Genomic DNA, 16,825 nt, shown 5'->3' with positions numbered 1-16,825 from the left:
AGTAAGCTTTGTATAATTACATTTAAAATTTGAAAATATTCTAAATGAGATTTCATATTTTAAATATTTTAAATGGGATTTCAACTACTTGGATTTCTGAGACTTATGAAAAAATAAAATTAAAATAAAACATAAATATTTTTGAATCACAGATGTGAGAGGTAGGCTACCACTGTGTTATAGGCAGGCACTCCTATTCTTATGCCCTTCCAGTCCATTAGGCTTGACTAAATTTTGTCTGTAAATGCTTTATTTCCAATCATTTGGGTTTTATACAAAGGCCAATATCAGCTATTCAACGGGACTCATTATCATATAGTTCATGCTTAAAACTTGAATGACATGAAAAAAATGAAAAGTGTTTGCAAAAAATTTTTGCGTAGCATTTTATCAAAATAAATCTTTGGTTTAGCTTCCCTAATTTACAGCCAACTGCAGACGATTCAAATTGATTTGTAATAAATGTCAGTTGTTAGTTCTCTTGCTGAATTCCATGAATGCTGTGATCATTACTGCTGCAACATCCTTTAACAATGTGATTCATTTTCTCTTCAGTGCTCAGAACTGAAGTTAATAATAAATGCATTTTGCTGAATTTCAAGGGGTTCCAGTCACCTCATCACTGCAGTTACAAACTCAATTTTTATGACAAATCCCTAGTAATCCCCTGCCCTGAAACCCATCCTGCCCTCAATGCCCTCCCTTTCCCAAGGACTATGCCAGTACTTATTTTTTTAAACAGGGCTTAATGTTCCTATACATAAACAGCTCTATTAATGTCCCTATGTATTTTGTTACTATTTCCCTTCTCTTCAATAATAAGACTGTGCACATTGGGAAGTGCTTCGTTTTAAAGGTAAATAAAATCTTAAGCTCCTCTTCAAGGTGAGGAGGGTTTCAGTATCTGCAGCATAATTCAGGAAATACAAATGAGAAATATACTGTTTAATCTTAAAAACACATCTGTGCACACAGTAACATAGTACGTTAGAGGAAGTACTGCTTCACTTTATCACTTCCTTAAATGACTTGGGAAACTACCGAGAAAAAGCAACTTTCAGGTACAATAGTTAACGTCAGCAAACATCGTGGCTGTTAGACAACAGTGTTTTGTGATTCACCCATCCTGGATATGAAACTTCTAATAGTCTGTCCAGGAAATAGCCTTGAGATAGCCAGAAATAGCCTTGAAGAGCCATCAGACCAGCAAAGACCCATCTCCACCTCTGTCCAGCTCCTCCCAGGGCTGTCCCAGGTGAACACCAGGGCCTGGGGACACACACTGTCTGCTTGTTCTGGACATGTTTTTCACTCTGTATGGTCAACAAGGTGGTTTCATTGTGTATTCACTTGAACATACAAATTATCCTGTGTTTGGGACAGGGGGTTGGCCTTATTTTGTTTCGTTCTACTAAAAAAAAAAAAGTTCACCGACTATACTAACAGCTATATTAATTAGGCTTAATTTTTGCTATTGAATTGTGAATTACACAGTGAATTGCACTCTGAACTCCATTGACTGTTTTGACCAACTGTTAGTTGACTCTGTTGGGAACCTTTGGTGACTTCGCCAGAGATGGGTGCTGACTTTGGAGACACCTGTATTGCTGCATTTTGTAAGACAAATCTTGCTTGAATGTCTTAATATATAAATATGTATATATATATATTTTATTTTATTTTTTCTGGCTTAAAAATGTTATATTATTCAGCAAACTATTTTTTTTTCTCTGAGGAAATTCCTGACATTTATTTTAAACACGTAGATTAAAAATAATTGGGATCATAGAATGGTTTGTGTTGGAAGGGACCTTGAAGACCATCTAATTCCAACTTCCCTGCCATGAGCAGGGACACCTCCCACTAGACCTGGTTGTCTGTCATCACTTGGTACAGATTAAGAGAATTAACAGATGAAATTTAAAGTTTGAAATGAGCTATGAGAAAGAATCTTCACTGATACCTTTTCCTGTTGGGAAAAAAAGTCTTATTATTTCATGGTTGTGTGGACCTGTGTAATACATTTTCTCTTGGGTAAGCAAGTGTTGTTTAGGTCTGTGCTTAGAGAGGCTGCTCTGTTGTTTGTCAGATACTAAATGGACCCAAGCCAGTTTTCTCCTTGAAATGTTTCCAAATATCTTGTCCTTTTTGTATAAGTGGTGCGGGTAAGATATTTGTTAATGTTGTTTGTTTTTTCAGCTCTTCCCACTGCTCAGGTTTTACTTTATCATGGGGGTTTTGACAGTGCTGTGGCTAGACAGCTGTGCCTCATTGATTTTTCACTCTGGACTTTCTGGAGTCTGGTTATCTTGGTGTCTAGGAGACATTTGTTATCTTATCTTGTTCATTAAACCATTACATTTCATTTCAAAATTGTTTGGTTATACAGGTGTGATTAAAGTCTGTACTCTTGGATTTGATGATCTTATAGGTCTTTTCCAACCTAAACGATTCTGTGATTCATTTGGCAATATAGTATGTCATTCCTTCCTAAGGATATCTTCTGCTTTGAATTTACAGTTCTCTTTACAAAGTCAAGTCCACGTTCACATATTTTGAATGTTCTTTATGATCTTTCACTTGAGATCAGAGAGCTTTTTCTCTTCACAGTATTGCTGAAGTTCATTAAAAGTTTGCCTTTTCTGTTCTCTGCTAATAGGTGTGCAAAGAAAGGAATGCTCAGAGCTGTTTTAGTCCCAATCAGCCGCCCCACTGAAGTACCACTTTTTGTACTTAAGCAGCTTGAGAAGCTGAACTCCATCCTCTTAATGGCATTCAAGTAAATTTTGACTTTTTTTTTTTTTTCAAAATGAAAGTTAAAAGCATTTGAAGGTTAAACTTCAGAGGTATCTGCTTCCAACACCTACAAAAGCTCTGTGAGATTTGGGAGCCCGTGGCTGCTGTGATCTGGCCAAGGCCAAGTCAGACTGCCCACTACCAGGGAAAGTTCCCTTAGAAATTCTACCCTGAAAGGACATCCTTGTTCTACACCTCATCAAAATTAAGCAACACATCTCAAGCCTAGAGGCTCATTATTACAGTGGTCTACTAGGCAGGCTGAAACACGTACCTTGGCACTGTCCTTCATGGTGAGAGCAAAAATGAAGATAAACATGCACACTTTTCTTCTTTGCCTTCATCGCAGGCATGACTTGCAGTTCTGTTGGTTTTAAAAGCTCCAGTGGATTATGCCTCAGAGGCATGAACTTAATCGTGTTTGCTCTTGGCAGGTATGAGGATATCTCCTCAACATCATTGTTTGTTTCTGATAGCATTAAGGGCTTTGAATTCGGTGCACTCTGTTGCAGAAGACTCTCGCTCCCAGTGTGGTAGTGCACTGCTCTGTTACCTATGTGAGCGTGAGCCTTTGAGTTCATGATCATAATTCCTTAGTGCTGTGCTTCATTTTACAAACTGGCCAGGTACGGATGTGAACATCTCCTCTAGTTAATTTCTCCTGCAAAATAAATCTAGTCAAACAAGGCAGGGGAAATGGGGAATCTGTCATTTTAACAGTAATTTTTACTCTCTTTAGTTATTGGGTTACTGAATTCATTAAATGCTTTCCCAAGACAAGCTCTGTGTAAGATCTACTCAGTGACCTTGCGTGCCCCAGTTGTAATAGCATGAAAGGATAAGGTGCAGATGTATCTACTTCCAGAAACAGCACAGCTTTATTTTTCTCTCAAGAGACTGTCACCTTCCTTGAAATTATTCACAAATAGATATTTGTGTGTTCTGTCTTCCTAGAGAGAAGCTACATTTGTAACTCTGAGCAATATTCCTTTCAGGATCTAATAAGTGCACTGCTGTCAGGATTCTCTGTAATGATGAGGCAGAGCCATTGCAGAGCTTAATGAAGGTTCTACACCAGCTATTCAGATCTGAGTGCCACTGCTTGTTAATGAGGCTGCACTGGAGCCAGCTGGCCTATTTTGGGACGTTCTTTCTCCCGTCATCTTGCTGTCAACATAATTGATAGAAAAAATGCCTGAACCTTGGAAAAGGGACTTACTATATATTTGTCCTAACCTCTTATCCGTGGTTGTGACTGCCAGAGGGCTAGTTCTGTACATTCAGGGTTAAGACTGTAAATTTTTTAATGATCTGAAAAGTGTTCAATCCTCTCTGCCTCACTGCTCTGTTTACTCTCAGATGTTCAAATTCCTAGATGAACTGTCATCTTTCTCTGACTTTTCCACTGAGTCTCACAAGGTCCTCCTTTCAGTCCTTGTTAAGGCAGAGTGACCTTTCAAGCTTATTTAGGTGCTGCAGATATTGTGTCTCAATCATGCAATCATTTGTTCTAAGGAGATGATCACTCCTCAAGGCCGTACCCAGTCTAGAGACATACAGGTGTTGTTGTGGCCTTTTCTTTCGATGATGGTCTCATGTTCAATTCCCATAACAGTCAAGTTAATTGCTCCCTCAGAGACTTTCCAATTATTTTGCCATCTTTGGGAACCTTTCCATGCGCATCTTTTTTCTAATGACAGAATCTTTCATTCTGTGTAATATCAGAGGCCTCAGGTGAACCCTGTGCTGTAACAACTTCTGCCAGAAAGACATTTTAAACCACGTAAAAATTGCTAATCGCTGTAGTACGCCCACAGCTTCTGGGCTCAAACCAGTAGAACCCTATAAGTAGATCTTCCTCACATTATACCTTCCTTTATTCAGTATGCAACCTACTCACGCCCCAACTGGCACATTTTCTATATCTGAATATCAGGTAACTAGCACTGATAGAGTTGACAGTGGCTGTGCAATACACATTGCCCCACAAATCATATTCTGTAACATTTTCCAGAGAATCCTACCCAGAGAATTTGGCAGTCTGAAAATAAGTACTGTATTGTCACTTCAGTGCTATAGAACCAATTCCAGGACAGCTCAAAACCAGATATTCCCTAAAGCTAAAGAAGGTGGGCAGTGGCACTGCTTCTGGATTTAAACAGGCAGAAGTCCTCCTAATGTATTTTTATGTAGGTAAGACCAGCTGGACATTATTTTATTCTTTTCTCACAAGGCATTATTGCTAGTTAAAGGTTTTTCCATTTGGCTGATCTGTGACCACTGAAGTTTTTGTCAGGGTGCTGACTGTACATTTAAGGATTTCTCCTCTTGATAAATGGTTGAAAGAGAATTTGTAAGAGAAGAAACTCTTTAGCATCTGTAAATGTCTCAGTCTTTTTTTCATGCTTGTAGTCTGATGACAAGGGTAGAAAACTCATCTTTAATAGCATCTCAAACTGTAGAGGTCATTTGGTAGTTTTCAGTCCCTGAATAATGAGAGCTTTTTGTGCTGTAAGGAAATTCTGTGCTAATCTTGATTAAGCATTTTCACCTCTTTGCCAGCCATCGTAGTGAAATGATCTTTCTTTTGTAAGGCACGTCCTCTAGAACCTTGGTGATACATCAAGCCAAATCTTGCTTTCAGGTATGACATAGCAGTGTGCAATTTTCATGTCTCATTAGCAATCAATAATTCCCTTTTTTGCTGACATACCCACCCAGGTATCTACAGGGGATTGCCCCTCCAGTTTCCCCAGCTTTTGGAGTGGTAATTCCAGACACGGGTATCTTTTGGGATTGGGCCTGCCTTGGCCTCCATGTTCATAAGACATGTTCAAAGCATGTCTTCATGTGCAAATCTCAGTTTGAGACTGGCAGGTATTGGCTGCGATGTGTTATATCTGTAAGCAGGGTGGCACAAGATTCTCCTCTGTAACTGTTTGGTGACAAGTTTGTCAGAAATGGAGCTTGCTATCAACAGTTCAGTGCTCCAGGATATCAGAAGGAGATTCAAGTTGTATTAGCATGTGACACAATAACCTTTTGAGGGTGAAATAGATCTATTTGAATTTTTGTACAAAAAGAGATGTTTGGTGCTTTTGCTCTTAATACTGTTGCTGCTCGGGCTACCTCTCAAATACATCCCTAATGCCAATTTGAATCCATCCTGAACACAAATGTCTCTGTAGCAAGAGTTTTGGTTCAGGCTATGGTAATTTTGATACTGGTTCTTTCTGTTCGAGTGACATAGCCTACAGAATGGTGCTGCTGCAACCTTCTGCTTTTTTAGTTACACTTCTGAGATTTCTATTTCTTCCTCACTTGTAAAAGCAGGGGTGAAGGTCATTTGTTCCTTGAAACATTTTTCCATATAAATTCAATGACTCTTATGACTAAGTCATTTCTACTGCTGCTCTTACTAGCAGATTTCAAAAGTTTTTTGAAGTTTAAACTTGTACTGTTCAAAAAAAACTCAACCAACCACAGTTTTTTTCATCTTTTGAAAATCTGGTATTTCACATCAAAATCCTATTGCTACGGAGACTGGAATGGATACTTTTCAGCCTTTGAGCTGTTGAAGGGTGACAGATTTAAAACCAGGTGGTCAGAAGAAGTTGATGAAAATATGAATCATACTGTGTAACACTTGATTGACCCCTTTTTTTTTTTTTTTTTTCTGTTATTTTTGTAAAGTTCTCCTGTTTGGTCTCAAGGTATTATATTTTATAAATTAAACCATGTTAAATGGAAGGGTGCCCTAAGATCTGTATGAATTTAAATTGTCACTTAAGTTTTCACGTAAAATACTTGAATAGCTTCTCTATGTACTATTAAACGTGTGAAATCAGAGTTACCTTGTTGTACTGAGGCTAGATTCTAGGTCCAGGATGAGAGTCATGTATCAAACATCCCATTCTAAACAGGAGTTTCAATGAGTTTCTGAAATCCTCACTTAAGTTTGCATCAGTCTTTGTTCATGATCTGCTTGTAAGAACTATACCCCCACCAGTTCTTTCTTTTTCTTCTCTCCCTCTCTCTTTCCCTTCCTCTCCCCTCCACTTCCCTGGGCCCTCTGTCTCTTGCTCTCTCCCATCTCCCATCTCTAGAGGTTGCAGATATGGTGTAGTGTTGCTTAAAAGTTCACAGCCCGTAGTTCTCTTTGCATCGTTGTGCTTGTTTTTGCTATGCCCTACCACAGTCTTGGTGAACTTATTTAAAATTTTAGAGCTCTATACAAAAATCAAAAGGATTAAGGAAACCAGTAAGCAAAAATAAGAGCAACGGTAGATATTTACATTGATGTTATGTCATAACAGAAGAACATGAGTGCCCTCTAGTTCTCTTTGAAAAACCTGAAAAATATAATCAATTTAAAAGCCTAATTTTACCTCCATGTCTCCTTGGAAAATAATTTTATTCAAATAATTATTTATTTTCAGGAAAGAACTTGAAGTAGCATAAGCAATAACATTCACCTTGAAAAAAAATCCAGTAGTAATTGCTAATGCATCTGCTAATGGATTTACTAATAGCTGATAAGATACGGCAGCATTATGCAACAAGTTGTATCTGAATACATGTACTTTTTTTTTCCCCAGAAAAGGTGCTGGCACTGAATACTGTCAGATTATTTGTGACTCTTCTGTTCCTATATACTAAGGATTTGTTTTGTGCTTTCTGGTGTTGCAGCAGTGTGTTTTCAATTGCTGTTTGGGTGAATTGTGATTTATTTAATAACTACTGTATTTTATATTATGGTGAGATTATCGCATGTTTTCATAAACATTTCAGACTAAATGTCTTTGTAAAAATGAGGCTGGTGTATAGTTTAAAATTTATTTTTGACATTTTGTTTAAGGAAAATCTGCAAAAGGATCATTTTCATGAATTTCTAAGCTGTAGAGCCATCTCTAAATAAAATGTTAATGAGAGAGTAAAAAATAGAATTTCTGATATTATCATTTCATCCCATTTAAACTCTTTATACTATTTCCTTTAAAATTAAATGTTTTGTTTTAATTTTAACTGCTTGTCCATGCAAATTAGAAGGAATATGCAACTTATTTACCAATTTACTGAAGTCAACCAACATTTTAACATGGGACAAGTGACAGAAGAGTGAAACTGCATAGCATGCCATCTGTTTTGTGACTTGAAAGCTTAACTTATGTTAACCTGTCTCAGCTGTAGCTTTTATGTAGCTTATATTTCTCATATAGAATGATCTGAAGGTACTGAGTTGATGTAGTTATATTTTCTTATAGAGGCATTCCTGGGAAGAAATGTGGAACAGTCATCGTAACAGCAGAGGAGCTGGGCTGTTGCCGAGTAAGTGTGTATTCATTCGTTGCTTTTGAAAAGTAAAGTGAAAATGTTTTTGTGACTTACCCTGCACCAGATTGTTAAATATGTATATAAATTTATATTTTTTGATATCTGCAAGAAGTAAGGATATTTTTCCCTCATGAGTTACTCTTACCTTTATGTAGTAAGGAAATAAGCAGAAACAACTTGAAGCATAAGGTTTTTGACTCTTAAATGAGTTTTAAATCTAGTCTTTGGTTTTCCAAGTAATCGTATTTTAATCTCTTAGTGTCCAATTTTTAACAAAGATCCATTTGTTTCAGTTGTGGAATTACATTTCCTTTACAGGATATTGATATTGCATGAACATCGCAGCAAAATTGACCTTGTAATTTAAAAAATTCATGCTAATAGTCATATTATTTAAAGAAATATCAAATTAATGTTTATTGGCAAAAGTTATTTAGATATTTAAAAGAATCTCCATACAAGAAGAATGTAAACAGTTTTCTTTCAAGTTAAGACTGCCTTGGCCTATTAATGGTAGCTATAATATTACTTATTTAATAGAAAGCAAAAGAATATCTCAGTGTGTGGGGTCAGTTGGGAATTTGGCTGGTTAAGGGGAGAGACACGGTACGGTCATGACCTTCCCAAAGTGTATCACCACTTTTCCCCCTCCTAGGTGCTCATGGAGAAGTAGATTGGACAGAGGAGAAGGCTTACTGGTCAGAAAGCACCTGGAGCCAGGCCAGCTCTGTGGCTTCCCAGCACTGAATGAGCTAGCAGCAAGCCGTAAATCATAGGGAAACAGAGACTGGAAGGAAGAATAAGGAAGGATTATATGCACAGGGTGATAAAGAAGGGTTGGAATCTGAAGGTGGGGGAGTTAGCCCAAACACGGTATATAATGAACGAGGCTGTAGTGTGTACCTTAGAAGAGTTTGCAATGACAAGATAGCAAATCTTAATGAGGAAAACAATAATATCAGATGTTTGGTGAGATCCAGGGGATCTGGAGAATATAAGATTAGATACATAAACCTACAAAAATGTCTTAAGGCTTGAAGAGATTTGTTTCTGGGGTTTAGCTTTCGCAATTTGGTGACGTTGGGGGATAACGCTTCACAGTTGCCTTAACTTTCACACTGGGTCATAAGCTGTTAATTCTTGATCTATTTCTGCAATAGTAATGACTTTGTATTTTACTGATATGTCCAGTAGCTAATCTGTTTAGGTCTTAAGTTCATTAGATATCTGAAGAAATACATTCCATAAGAAATAAATGCTTATCTTTTTGCCTTTTTTTTCCAGCTTGGCTAAATTTGTGTTATTTCTCTGCAGAATTGGTGTATTTGAATAGCACACAGGCTAAAATCTTATTTGCCTTTGTCAGACTACCTACCAGTCCTGCACTGTTATGCTAATAGGGTGCACCGACTCAGTCTCACTTAACTCCCATTAACAGAGTCCGTGGGAGTGCACTCGTATATGCTACCTTTTCTCTGCTACTATTGAGTGGTGGAATAATAGACTTACAAAAAGCATGCCTTTTTGTGACAAGGATTTCTGAAAGTGGCAGTGGACACTTAATTTTATTTCAAGTTTGATAGCAAGTGGAACCAGAAAAAATGTTGTTCGTGAACTAGAATTTGTTAGGATAGATTATTCCTAATTCTGACACCTGTAGTTAGGCTTTGTTTATTGCTTTTGTCCTTTGCTGTTGCCTTCTTTTTTGTTTGTTTTGTCTTGTTTTTGTTTTTATTGAGGAAGGATCCTAATTCTCTTCTTTCTTATCTGTCATGTTTAAAGGGAAAAACTAATCTAACTACAATTCAAGAAATTGGCTTCTTACTCATTTTTTTCTGTACACAAATGTTTGATCTGCTGGGGGATGAGTACTAACTTTGCCATTGCTCTACACAATGGCATCTTCTTAGCCTGTGTTCACATCTCTACTTTCATTAAAAGAGAATAAATCAGTAAATGCAGAGTGTTATCACACCTGATGATATGAAAGGTGACAGTAAGTGATGGCTCTCTGGTGTAGCAATAGGACTAGTCTGTGTCTCTAGTACGAATGGTAAGTATGGTCATGGAAAATGCCTGTCTTTCTCCTTTTTTGGGGAAGTATTTTGGAACATCTGGAAGTAGTAACTGATCAAAATGTTCACACTTAATTGAACGACAAAAATAACATATCATTTAATTGATTTCCTGCAGAAATTATGCTCCTACTTAACCATTCCTAAGACTAGTTCGCCATCACCCTGAGCATTTATAAGTAACCTTAGGAGAGACTGCAGAATATTTTTTCCTGATATTATGATTTAACCATCAAGATCAGCTTTGCCATTCCAGTTATAACAAATCAATCAAAAGTCATGAATATGTAATTAAACCCACAGTTGGAACAGGATTTTTTTCTTTCCCTTGTTATGAAGATAAATATTAAGTGCTTTCTGAGGCCTTCATGTTCTTCCAGATTCACCCCACTCAGAACTTGCATAGACAAGGATAATCAGGGCTCCACAGTTTCCCTGTTCCAGTGTTACTCCTCATAGTAAAAAGCTTTTTTCTTGTATTTTAATGGAATTTCCTGTATTTCGTTTTGTACCTATTGCTGGTACAAATTACTTTTTACTTATTACTGGTCCCAGGTGCCCAAGCTTCTTGATGTCAATCCTGCCCCAGTCAGTGGTGGACCGTGTTTTCTGTGGTCTTCCTCTTGCTGACGTTTTCTGGAAATGTCTAGACTCTTTATTTGCTAAGCCTTTTGCTTTACAGACTGCAGGAGCAGACAACTGAAGGTGTAAGTCGCTGAAGAAATAAGGCGTAGTTGTATCTCACTGCAGCTTTTTTAATTAATTCTGATATGTTCTTTGCCTATGCATCTCAGAAGACAGCTTTGGATGTCAAAAAGTACTGGAAAATCTTGAATCATTTAGCATAGAACTTTATGCTTCTCCAAACAAATTCTTGGTTCCAGCAGTTCAAGCTGCACTGTAAGGACATTTGCAAGAATGTGAATGAGTAGAGAGTATCTAGAAGACAGATACTTCTCATTTAGTTTGTTTTCTGTTTGTATAGTCAGTAGTCAATGATAATTTTCTTTTATCAAACTGCATGTTCTTTGTAATTTTTCTGTATTATCAATTTCAGGATTCAGTTTTAATGCAATTTTGTGCGAACAAACTAGACAAGAAGGACTTCTTTGGGAAATCCGATCCTTTCCTGGTATTTCATCGAAGCAATGAAGATGGCAGGTAGATAGATGCCTGTTAAGTACGTCTGCTGCTAAACAGTAGGCAACTTATTTATTTGCAGATGGTAATATAGTTTTCTTTTTATATACATATTTGTCAGATTAAGCTGCATTCCTTTTATGTTTGTTGAATTTTAATAAATAATGTTATGCTGCATAGAAATAAAACGATTGTAACAGACATCAAATATTGCAATTAAGGGTTTTAAGAGTTGAATGTTTGGTAAATATAGAACACAAAAAATTAGTCATAATAGTTAAATAGTGTGACTTTTGCTAAGATACAGCTTGTATTTAAATTAAATAGAATATTCCAAAAAAATAATAGCTTCAGAATATTCTAATACATGTATGTTGATTTAGGTCAAAGTTCTTTATACTGCAAATTTGGAAATATCTTCTACCTTTTTGACAGTGTTCTTGGAAATAGAATTAAAATACCTCAAATCGAAAACTTTTTTTTTTAGCCATGCCTTCTCAGAAATAGCATGGATAAGAACTTAGGCCTGTGAAATTTAAGGAACATATTCCTTCAGATGGGAATTTTAGTTAAATCTGTATGGAGAATTTCATTATTGATTCCCCCAGTGACCTTGCCTCCTGTTTTCTTTTGAACAATTTGCTTTCCATGATGAGGTTTCAGACGTATTTTAATTTTGCATCATATAGAGAAAGCAAAATATATATTAAAACATTGCATTTCATTTGCGATAAAGTGGTTGTGGAACCTTGTGTAAGTTTATATCTTTTACCTGAGACAGCCTTGGTTAAAAAATACAGACATTAATTGGGGAACGAGAGTCAGATAGCCAAGATTCCCTTGGCTAAGTATCTTAACTGCTAAAAAAAGTCAAATCCTCTCAAGACTTCTTTCCTTCTGGATCCGTGACTGATTTCTGGCTGTATAAAGCCTGTTTAAACAAGTGGGATGGAGAGTGCTCTTCCATGAACTAATTCACCGAGTGCTTGTAAGTCTGGTGGAAGTTTTGGGTGAAAACATTTTAGGTTTAGAGTTGCGTAGTGACCTAGTCTGTAATCACTCACAAACAGGTCTGTTCTCGTCAGTTCTCCTTGCCTTCCTTCTCCTGCATTTCACTGCTTTTCTTTTCTTAGCTTAAACTTTATATGGACATTGTATCAGTGAATACAGATTACAGCTCTTTTTATTCCTTGTTTGCTGACACAAAATAAAAAGCACATAAATCCAAATCTCTCTCTCTTTTATTTTTTTTTTATTTTTTTATTTTTATTTTTTTTTATTGCAGTTTTACAATCTGCCACAAAACAGAAGTTGTAAAAAATACATTAAATCCAGTGTGGCAGGCATTCAAGATTTCTGTCAGAGCACTGTGTAATGGAGACTATGACCGGTAAGCTGTAGGTTATGCTTTCCTAGCATATACTTTTTATTTTTTTCCTAACTCATGTATTCTTTATAGATCCGTTTTTCTAAACAATTTGGTTACGGATGTTGTTTAGATTAATTACTTAGTATTTTGAGAAGATGTTATGTATTCAGAACACCACATTAAATTTCCAAAAATGAAGTCAATATGCTAAATCTGTAGGAAATGCTAGCAGTGATGTCGGGAAAACAATTCTTCAGTCTCTATGGTGGTTAAGAAGGAGTTAGAAAGAATAAAACTAACTTGACTGGCCACTGTTACTAGTATGCACAAGGATTAATGTTTAATATATAATGTTTCAGTGAAAAGTGTACACCAATGTTTGGCTTCTTTGGTTGACATTGTAATGTCAGAAGATGCTGATAAATGAGAGCATTTAAAATATATAGATAGATGAGGTAAGTAGATCTCATCTAGAGATAAGTACATGAGAAACCCAGAAGTTAATTACGGTCTTGTTCGGAGTTGACATTTTCAGTGATTCAATGCAAACGGGTCCATCTTTGAAAAACATGGTCATAAACTGTGGCTTTACTAATGTTTTACCAATAATATCAAGCTGGTTAGTTAAGTTGAGGAATTATGGATATGTTTAGACTTCTTAAAAAATGGGCATGCTAACTTCTAACAATATCAACAAGAGAAATATTTAAGTCCCTTCTAATGACTAGTTCTGTTGTCACTATTCATATTTTTTGAAAAGCATTGAGATATCACTGTTATTATTATATATCCAGATAAATGTCTGGTAATTTATGTATCCTTACTACCTGAAATCTGGAGTACTGAAATTATTTTAGTAAGACTCTAAGGAAGTATAGACTTACCATTAGTCATAACTCTTTTAGCAGTGTATAATGTAATATTTAGATTAAAATAATGAAAGAAATATGAAAGAAATATATGAAGACTAGAATAGGAATATGAGTAATAGGTAAGCTGCATGTAGTGCATAGATTCAATTCAGCCTTATTGGGTGAAAGATAAAAGAGAGAAAATACAAGAGATGCAAGATGTACTTGTCTGGGTATTTCAAAGGCAAAAGGTCAAAAATACAGTTCAAATGCCTTGTTTCCCCTTAAAATCTGTTTCATTAAGTTGAGTTTGGTATAGTCATATTATCTTTTATAATTTGAATGTATTTTATCAGTTCATATAAAAAGTCAGTTAAGATAGAATACCAGTTAAGATAGAAGAGTTTCGTATTGCACTCTTCTAACCCTGAACTAATGTTCCCATCGGCATAAGCCCAATCCTTTCTTGAAACCTATTGCTACAGGTAGGGAAATAAAGAATTTATTCAAAATTGATCACTTTCCTGTGATTGTGTCTTTGAAAGAATCTTTAATTTGGAATCTAAGTAGTTACTTTTTTTTCTCTACCTAACCTTTCATTTTCAGCCTCCATGTATGTAACTACTGTTCATTCATGTACATATTAAATTGTTGTAGCACATGGTTTTGCCATATCATACCTACATTACTTTATTAAGCTAATTAATTGGTGAAATGTATGAAGTAAAATTATTTTAATCTGTTACCGTGAAAGCCTAGCCTTTTGGGGAGACATTCCTTCAACTTGTAATTTACCAGCTGATGCCAGGGTATAAACAGAAACCAACACTTGTACTGACTTGTGCTTCACTTGACTTAAACTAAGTAGGCAGTATTGAAGAAGCAGGACAGTAAGAGGTGCTTATATTCAATAAGCTATGCAGAATGCTTTCACGGTAATAAAGTTCTGTTTTTATAAGCTGCTTATTAAAAATTGAAAGGTCAAAAGCTAATTGATTTGTGATTTTTTTCTAGGAAAGTGAAATTTTTGTAATTCTTCTTGGGAATGACCATTCTTAGTGCTTCCTACTGGATCTTAGCTGATTTATTTTATGTCATACTCTTCCAATACTTGGTGCCACGTTGCTTCAAATTGGAGGCAAAAGGGTTCTCCTACATTCCTAATAATCTCCTTGTGAAGTACTCAATATAGTTACTGTCATTCATATTCATTTCTCTCTCAGTGAGATAGAAAAAAATGCAGAAATCTCATAATAAGTAAATTCTAATCAAATAGAATTTTAAACACATACGTGCATAATGCAAAGCAAAATAGTGCTCATAAAGCTAGTCTCTGTACTTGTCACTGTTTACCATATTAAAGAAAAGGCTTTCATAATAATTAAAAAAAAAAAAAAGATACTGTGTTAGTAGCAATATTGAAATAATTCCAGCATTCCAAAAGAGAATAAAAAATATAATGGCATGCTTCAAATTATTGTGTAACTACTGTTTTCTCATGTTGATTGTACTTTGAATTCTTTCTACATAATGTACTCAGTGAATGCCTTATAAATAAATGTCTCCATGGAACTTAGTAGTCCTTCATATAATAATCATATTTCAATTGAAGAAATATATTTTAGCTATCAAATTCAAATTATTATTTGTTGATGGCCCAAAAGAAGCGTCAAAAGATTTTGTTGTTGCTTTTTCATTTGTTTAATGTGAAAACTTTTATTTCTAAAGGTAAGGATTAGATTCCTGAGATCAGTTTGGTAATACATAAAAACATAAACCCCCAAAGTCTCTTTTGGATAATGGTAGTTTGACAGATGATGCTCTGGATTCTGTGATAGATGTTGAAACATGAGAGTAATGTAATTGGTAAGGGTATGTATCACAGTCAACATTCTTTCTAGTTTGGGGGAGAGTAATTCTGCAGTTAGCTAATGCTTCCAAGTGAACTCTGTCCATGTTTTCATTGTGAAACGGCAAGGATTTGCTTAGCTTCTCTCAAACTATACTATCATACAATATCTTTTAAACCACCACAGGGATTTTGACAGTAGTATTTAGTAACTTTAAGATTTTTGTTCTCTTCTTTTTCTTAATATGAGCTCTCAAACAGCACCTACACACAGTTATTTTCTGCATGAAAGTTTTAAGACAGAGGTTTCCTAAATCCCAATTTTGTGTAACTATAATTTCTAAAATGAAAATAGAGAAACTGGGTCCTTTAAGGTAAAATAGCAGAGTAGAGCAGGCTGAAATACTACTACATGAAAGTTTGAAAGGCCTTTAATACAGTGCATATAGCCATGCATGTGTCATGCAGAATAGGTGAAACTCAAGGTTGGTGATCAATCTTTTTAATGTGGAATAAATTTTGAGGAAAAAGGTTCTTCGTTCAAAGAAGAGTTGTTCTTACTGAAGTTGTACTTCTTGAGAATTTATGTCAACAACCTTAAGAACTGATCTTACTAATTCAAGTTTTCTGTAGCTTTCTTTTAATGTAGGTATTTCAGGTATTAACTAGGTAGGTATGTAGATATTCAAACACAGATTTGTAGGACAATTCAAAATTTAAGTCCCACTGACCCTCATGTAAATCTTAATTTATCAGTATCTTATCTGTTTTAGTAGTTACAGGTTTTGAAACCTGGAAGTAAAATAATGCTTGTCTGGGGAAGGAAACTCCATGATACTGCCTTTCTGACTAAATTAAATACCATTTCCTTACACAACCAAACACTTAGTGGGATAAAACATGTTTGGAAGTGTTCTTGATTTCATTCCACAAAAGAACAACTGTAATTTTAATTAGTTGTCATTCTAAGGTAATTTAACCCCAAACTGAAATGCTACAAATGTATAAAATCATGTTGTTAGGGCAATTAAATTTTAGTTGAAAAGGGAAACATCAAGAAAAAACAACTCCTCCTTTGCCTAGTTTGTAATATCATTATTTTTAATGCATATAATAATGTGCTAATTTGTCTCTCAATTCTGATTTAGATAAATTATTAGTTCTCCTCTTGAATAAGTGTTTACACTGGGTAAATGTATATTGCCAGACTTTAATGTTTTATTACCCAACTTGCCCACCAGCTCCTAATTCACTAAGAGGAGTGTGAATATTCCCAGGGTGACCAAGACAATCAGTCAGTTTGGGAAAAATTGCTGCCTCTGTCATGTTCCCACCCATGCTTCCATGAGCTGCTGATCCCATTTCATTCTAGGAAGCCAGAGCCTTGGATATTTTGCTTAATCTATCGGTT

At 35.6% G+C, this 16,825-nt stretch overlaps 1 protein-coding gene across 1 annotated transcript in view; it reads left to right on the top strand.

Moving 5' to 3' along the window:
• The window catches only part of CPNE8 (copine 8), a gene marked incomplete at its 5' end in the record, with an annotated part of 102,895 nt that overhangs the window by 42,589 nt on the left and 43,481 nt on the right, over nt 1–16,825 (top strand). Inside the window, 3 exons of the mRNA XM_084306146.1 lie at nt 8,061–8,124; nt 11,263–11,366; nt 12,631–12,735. Of these exons, the coding sequence (XP_084162272.1) occupies nt 8,061–8,124; nt 11,263–11,366; nt 12,631–12,735 (273 nt within the window). The remainder of the gene's footprint in view (nt 1–8,060; nt 8,125–11,262; nt 11,367–12,630; nt 12,736–16,825) is intronic.

This window comes from Netta rufina (assembly GCF_964035555.1).
Source record: "Netta rufina genome assembly, chromosome: 1".
In the NCBI taxonomy this organism is placed as follows: Eukaryota; Metazoa; Chordata; class Aves; order Anseriformes; family Anatidae; genus Netta; species Netta rufina.
Note: the sequence above shows the minus strand (reverse complement) of the source record. Positions and strands in the feature narration are given on the sequence as shown.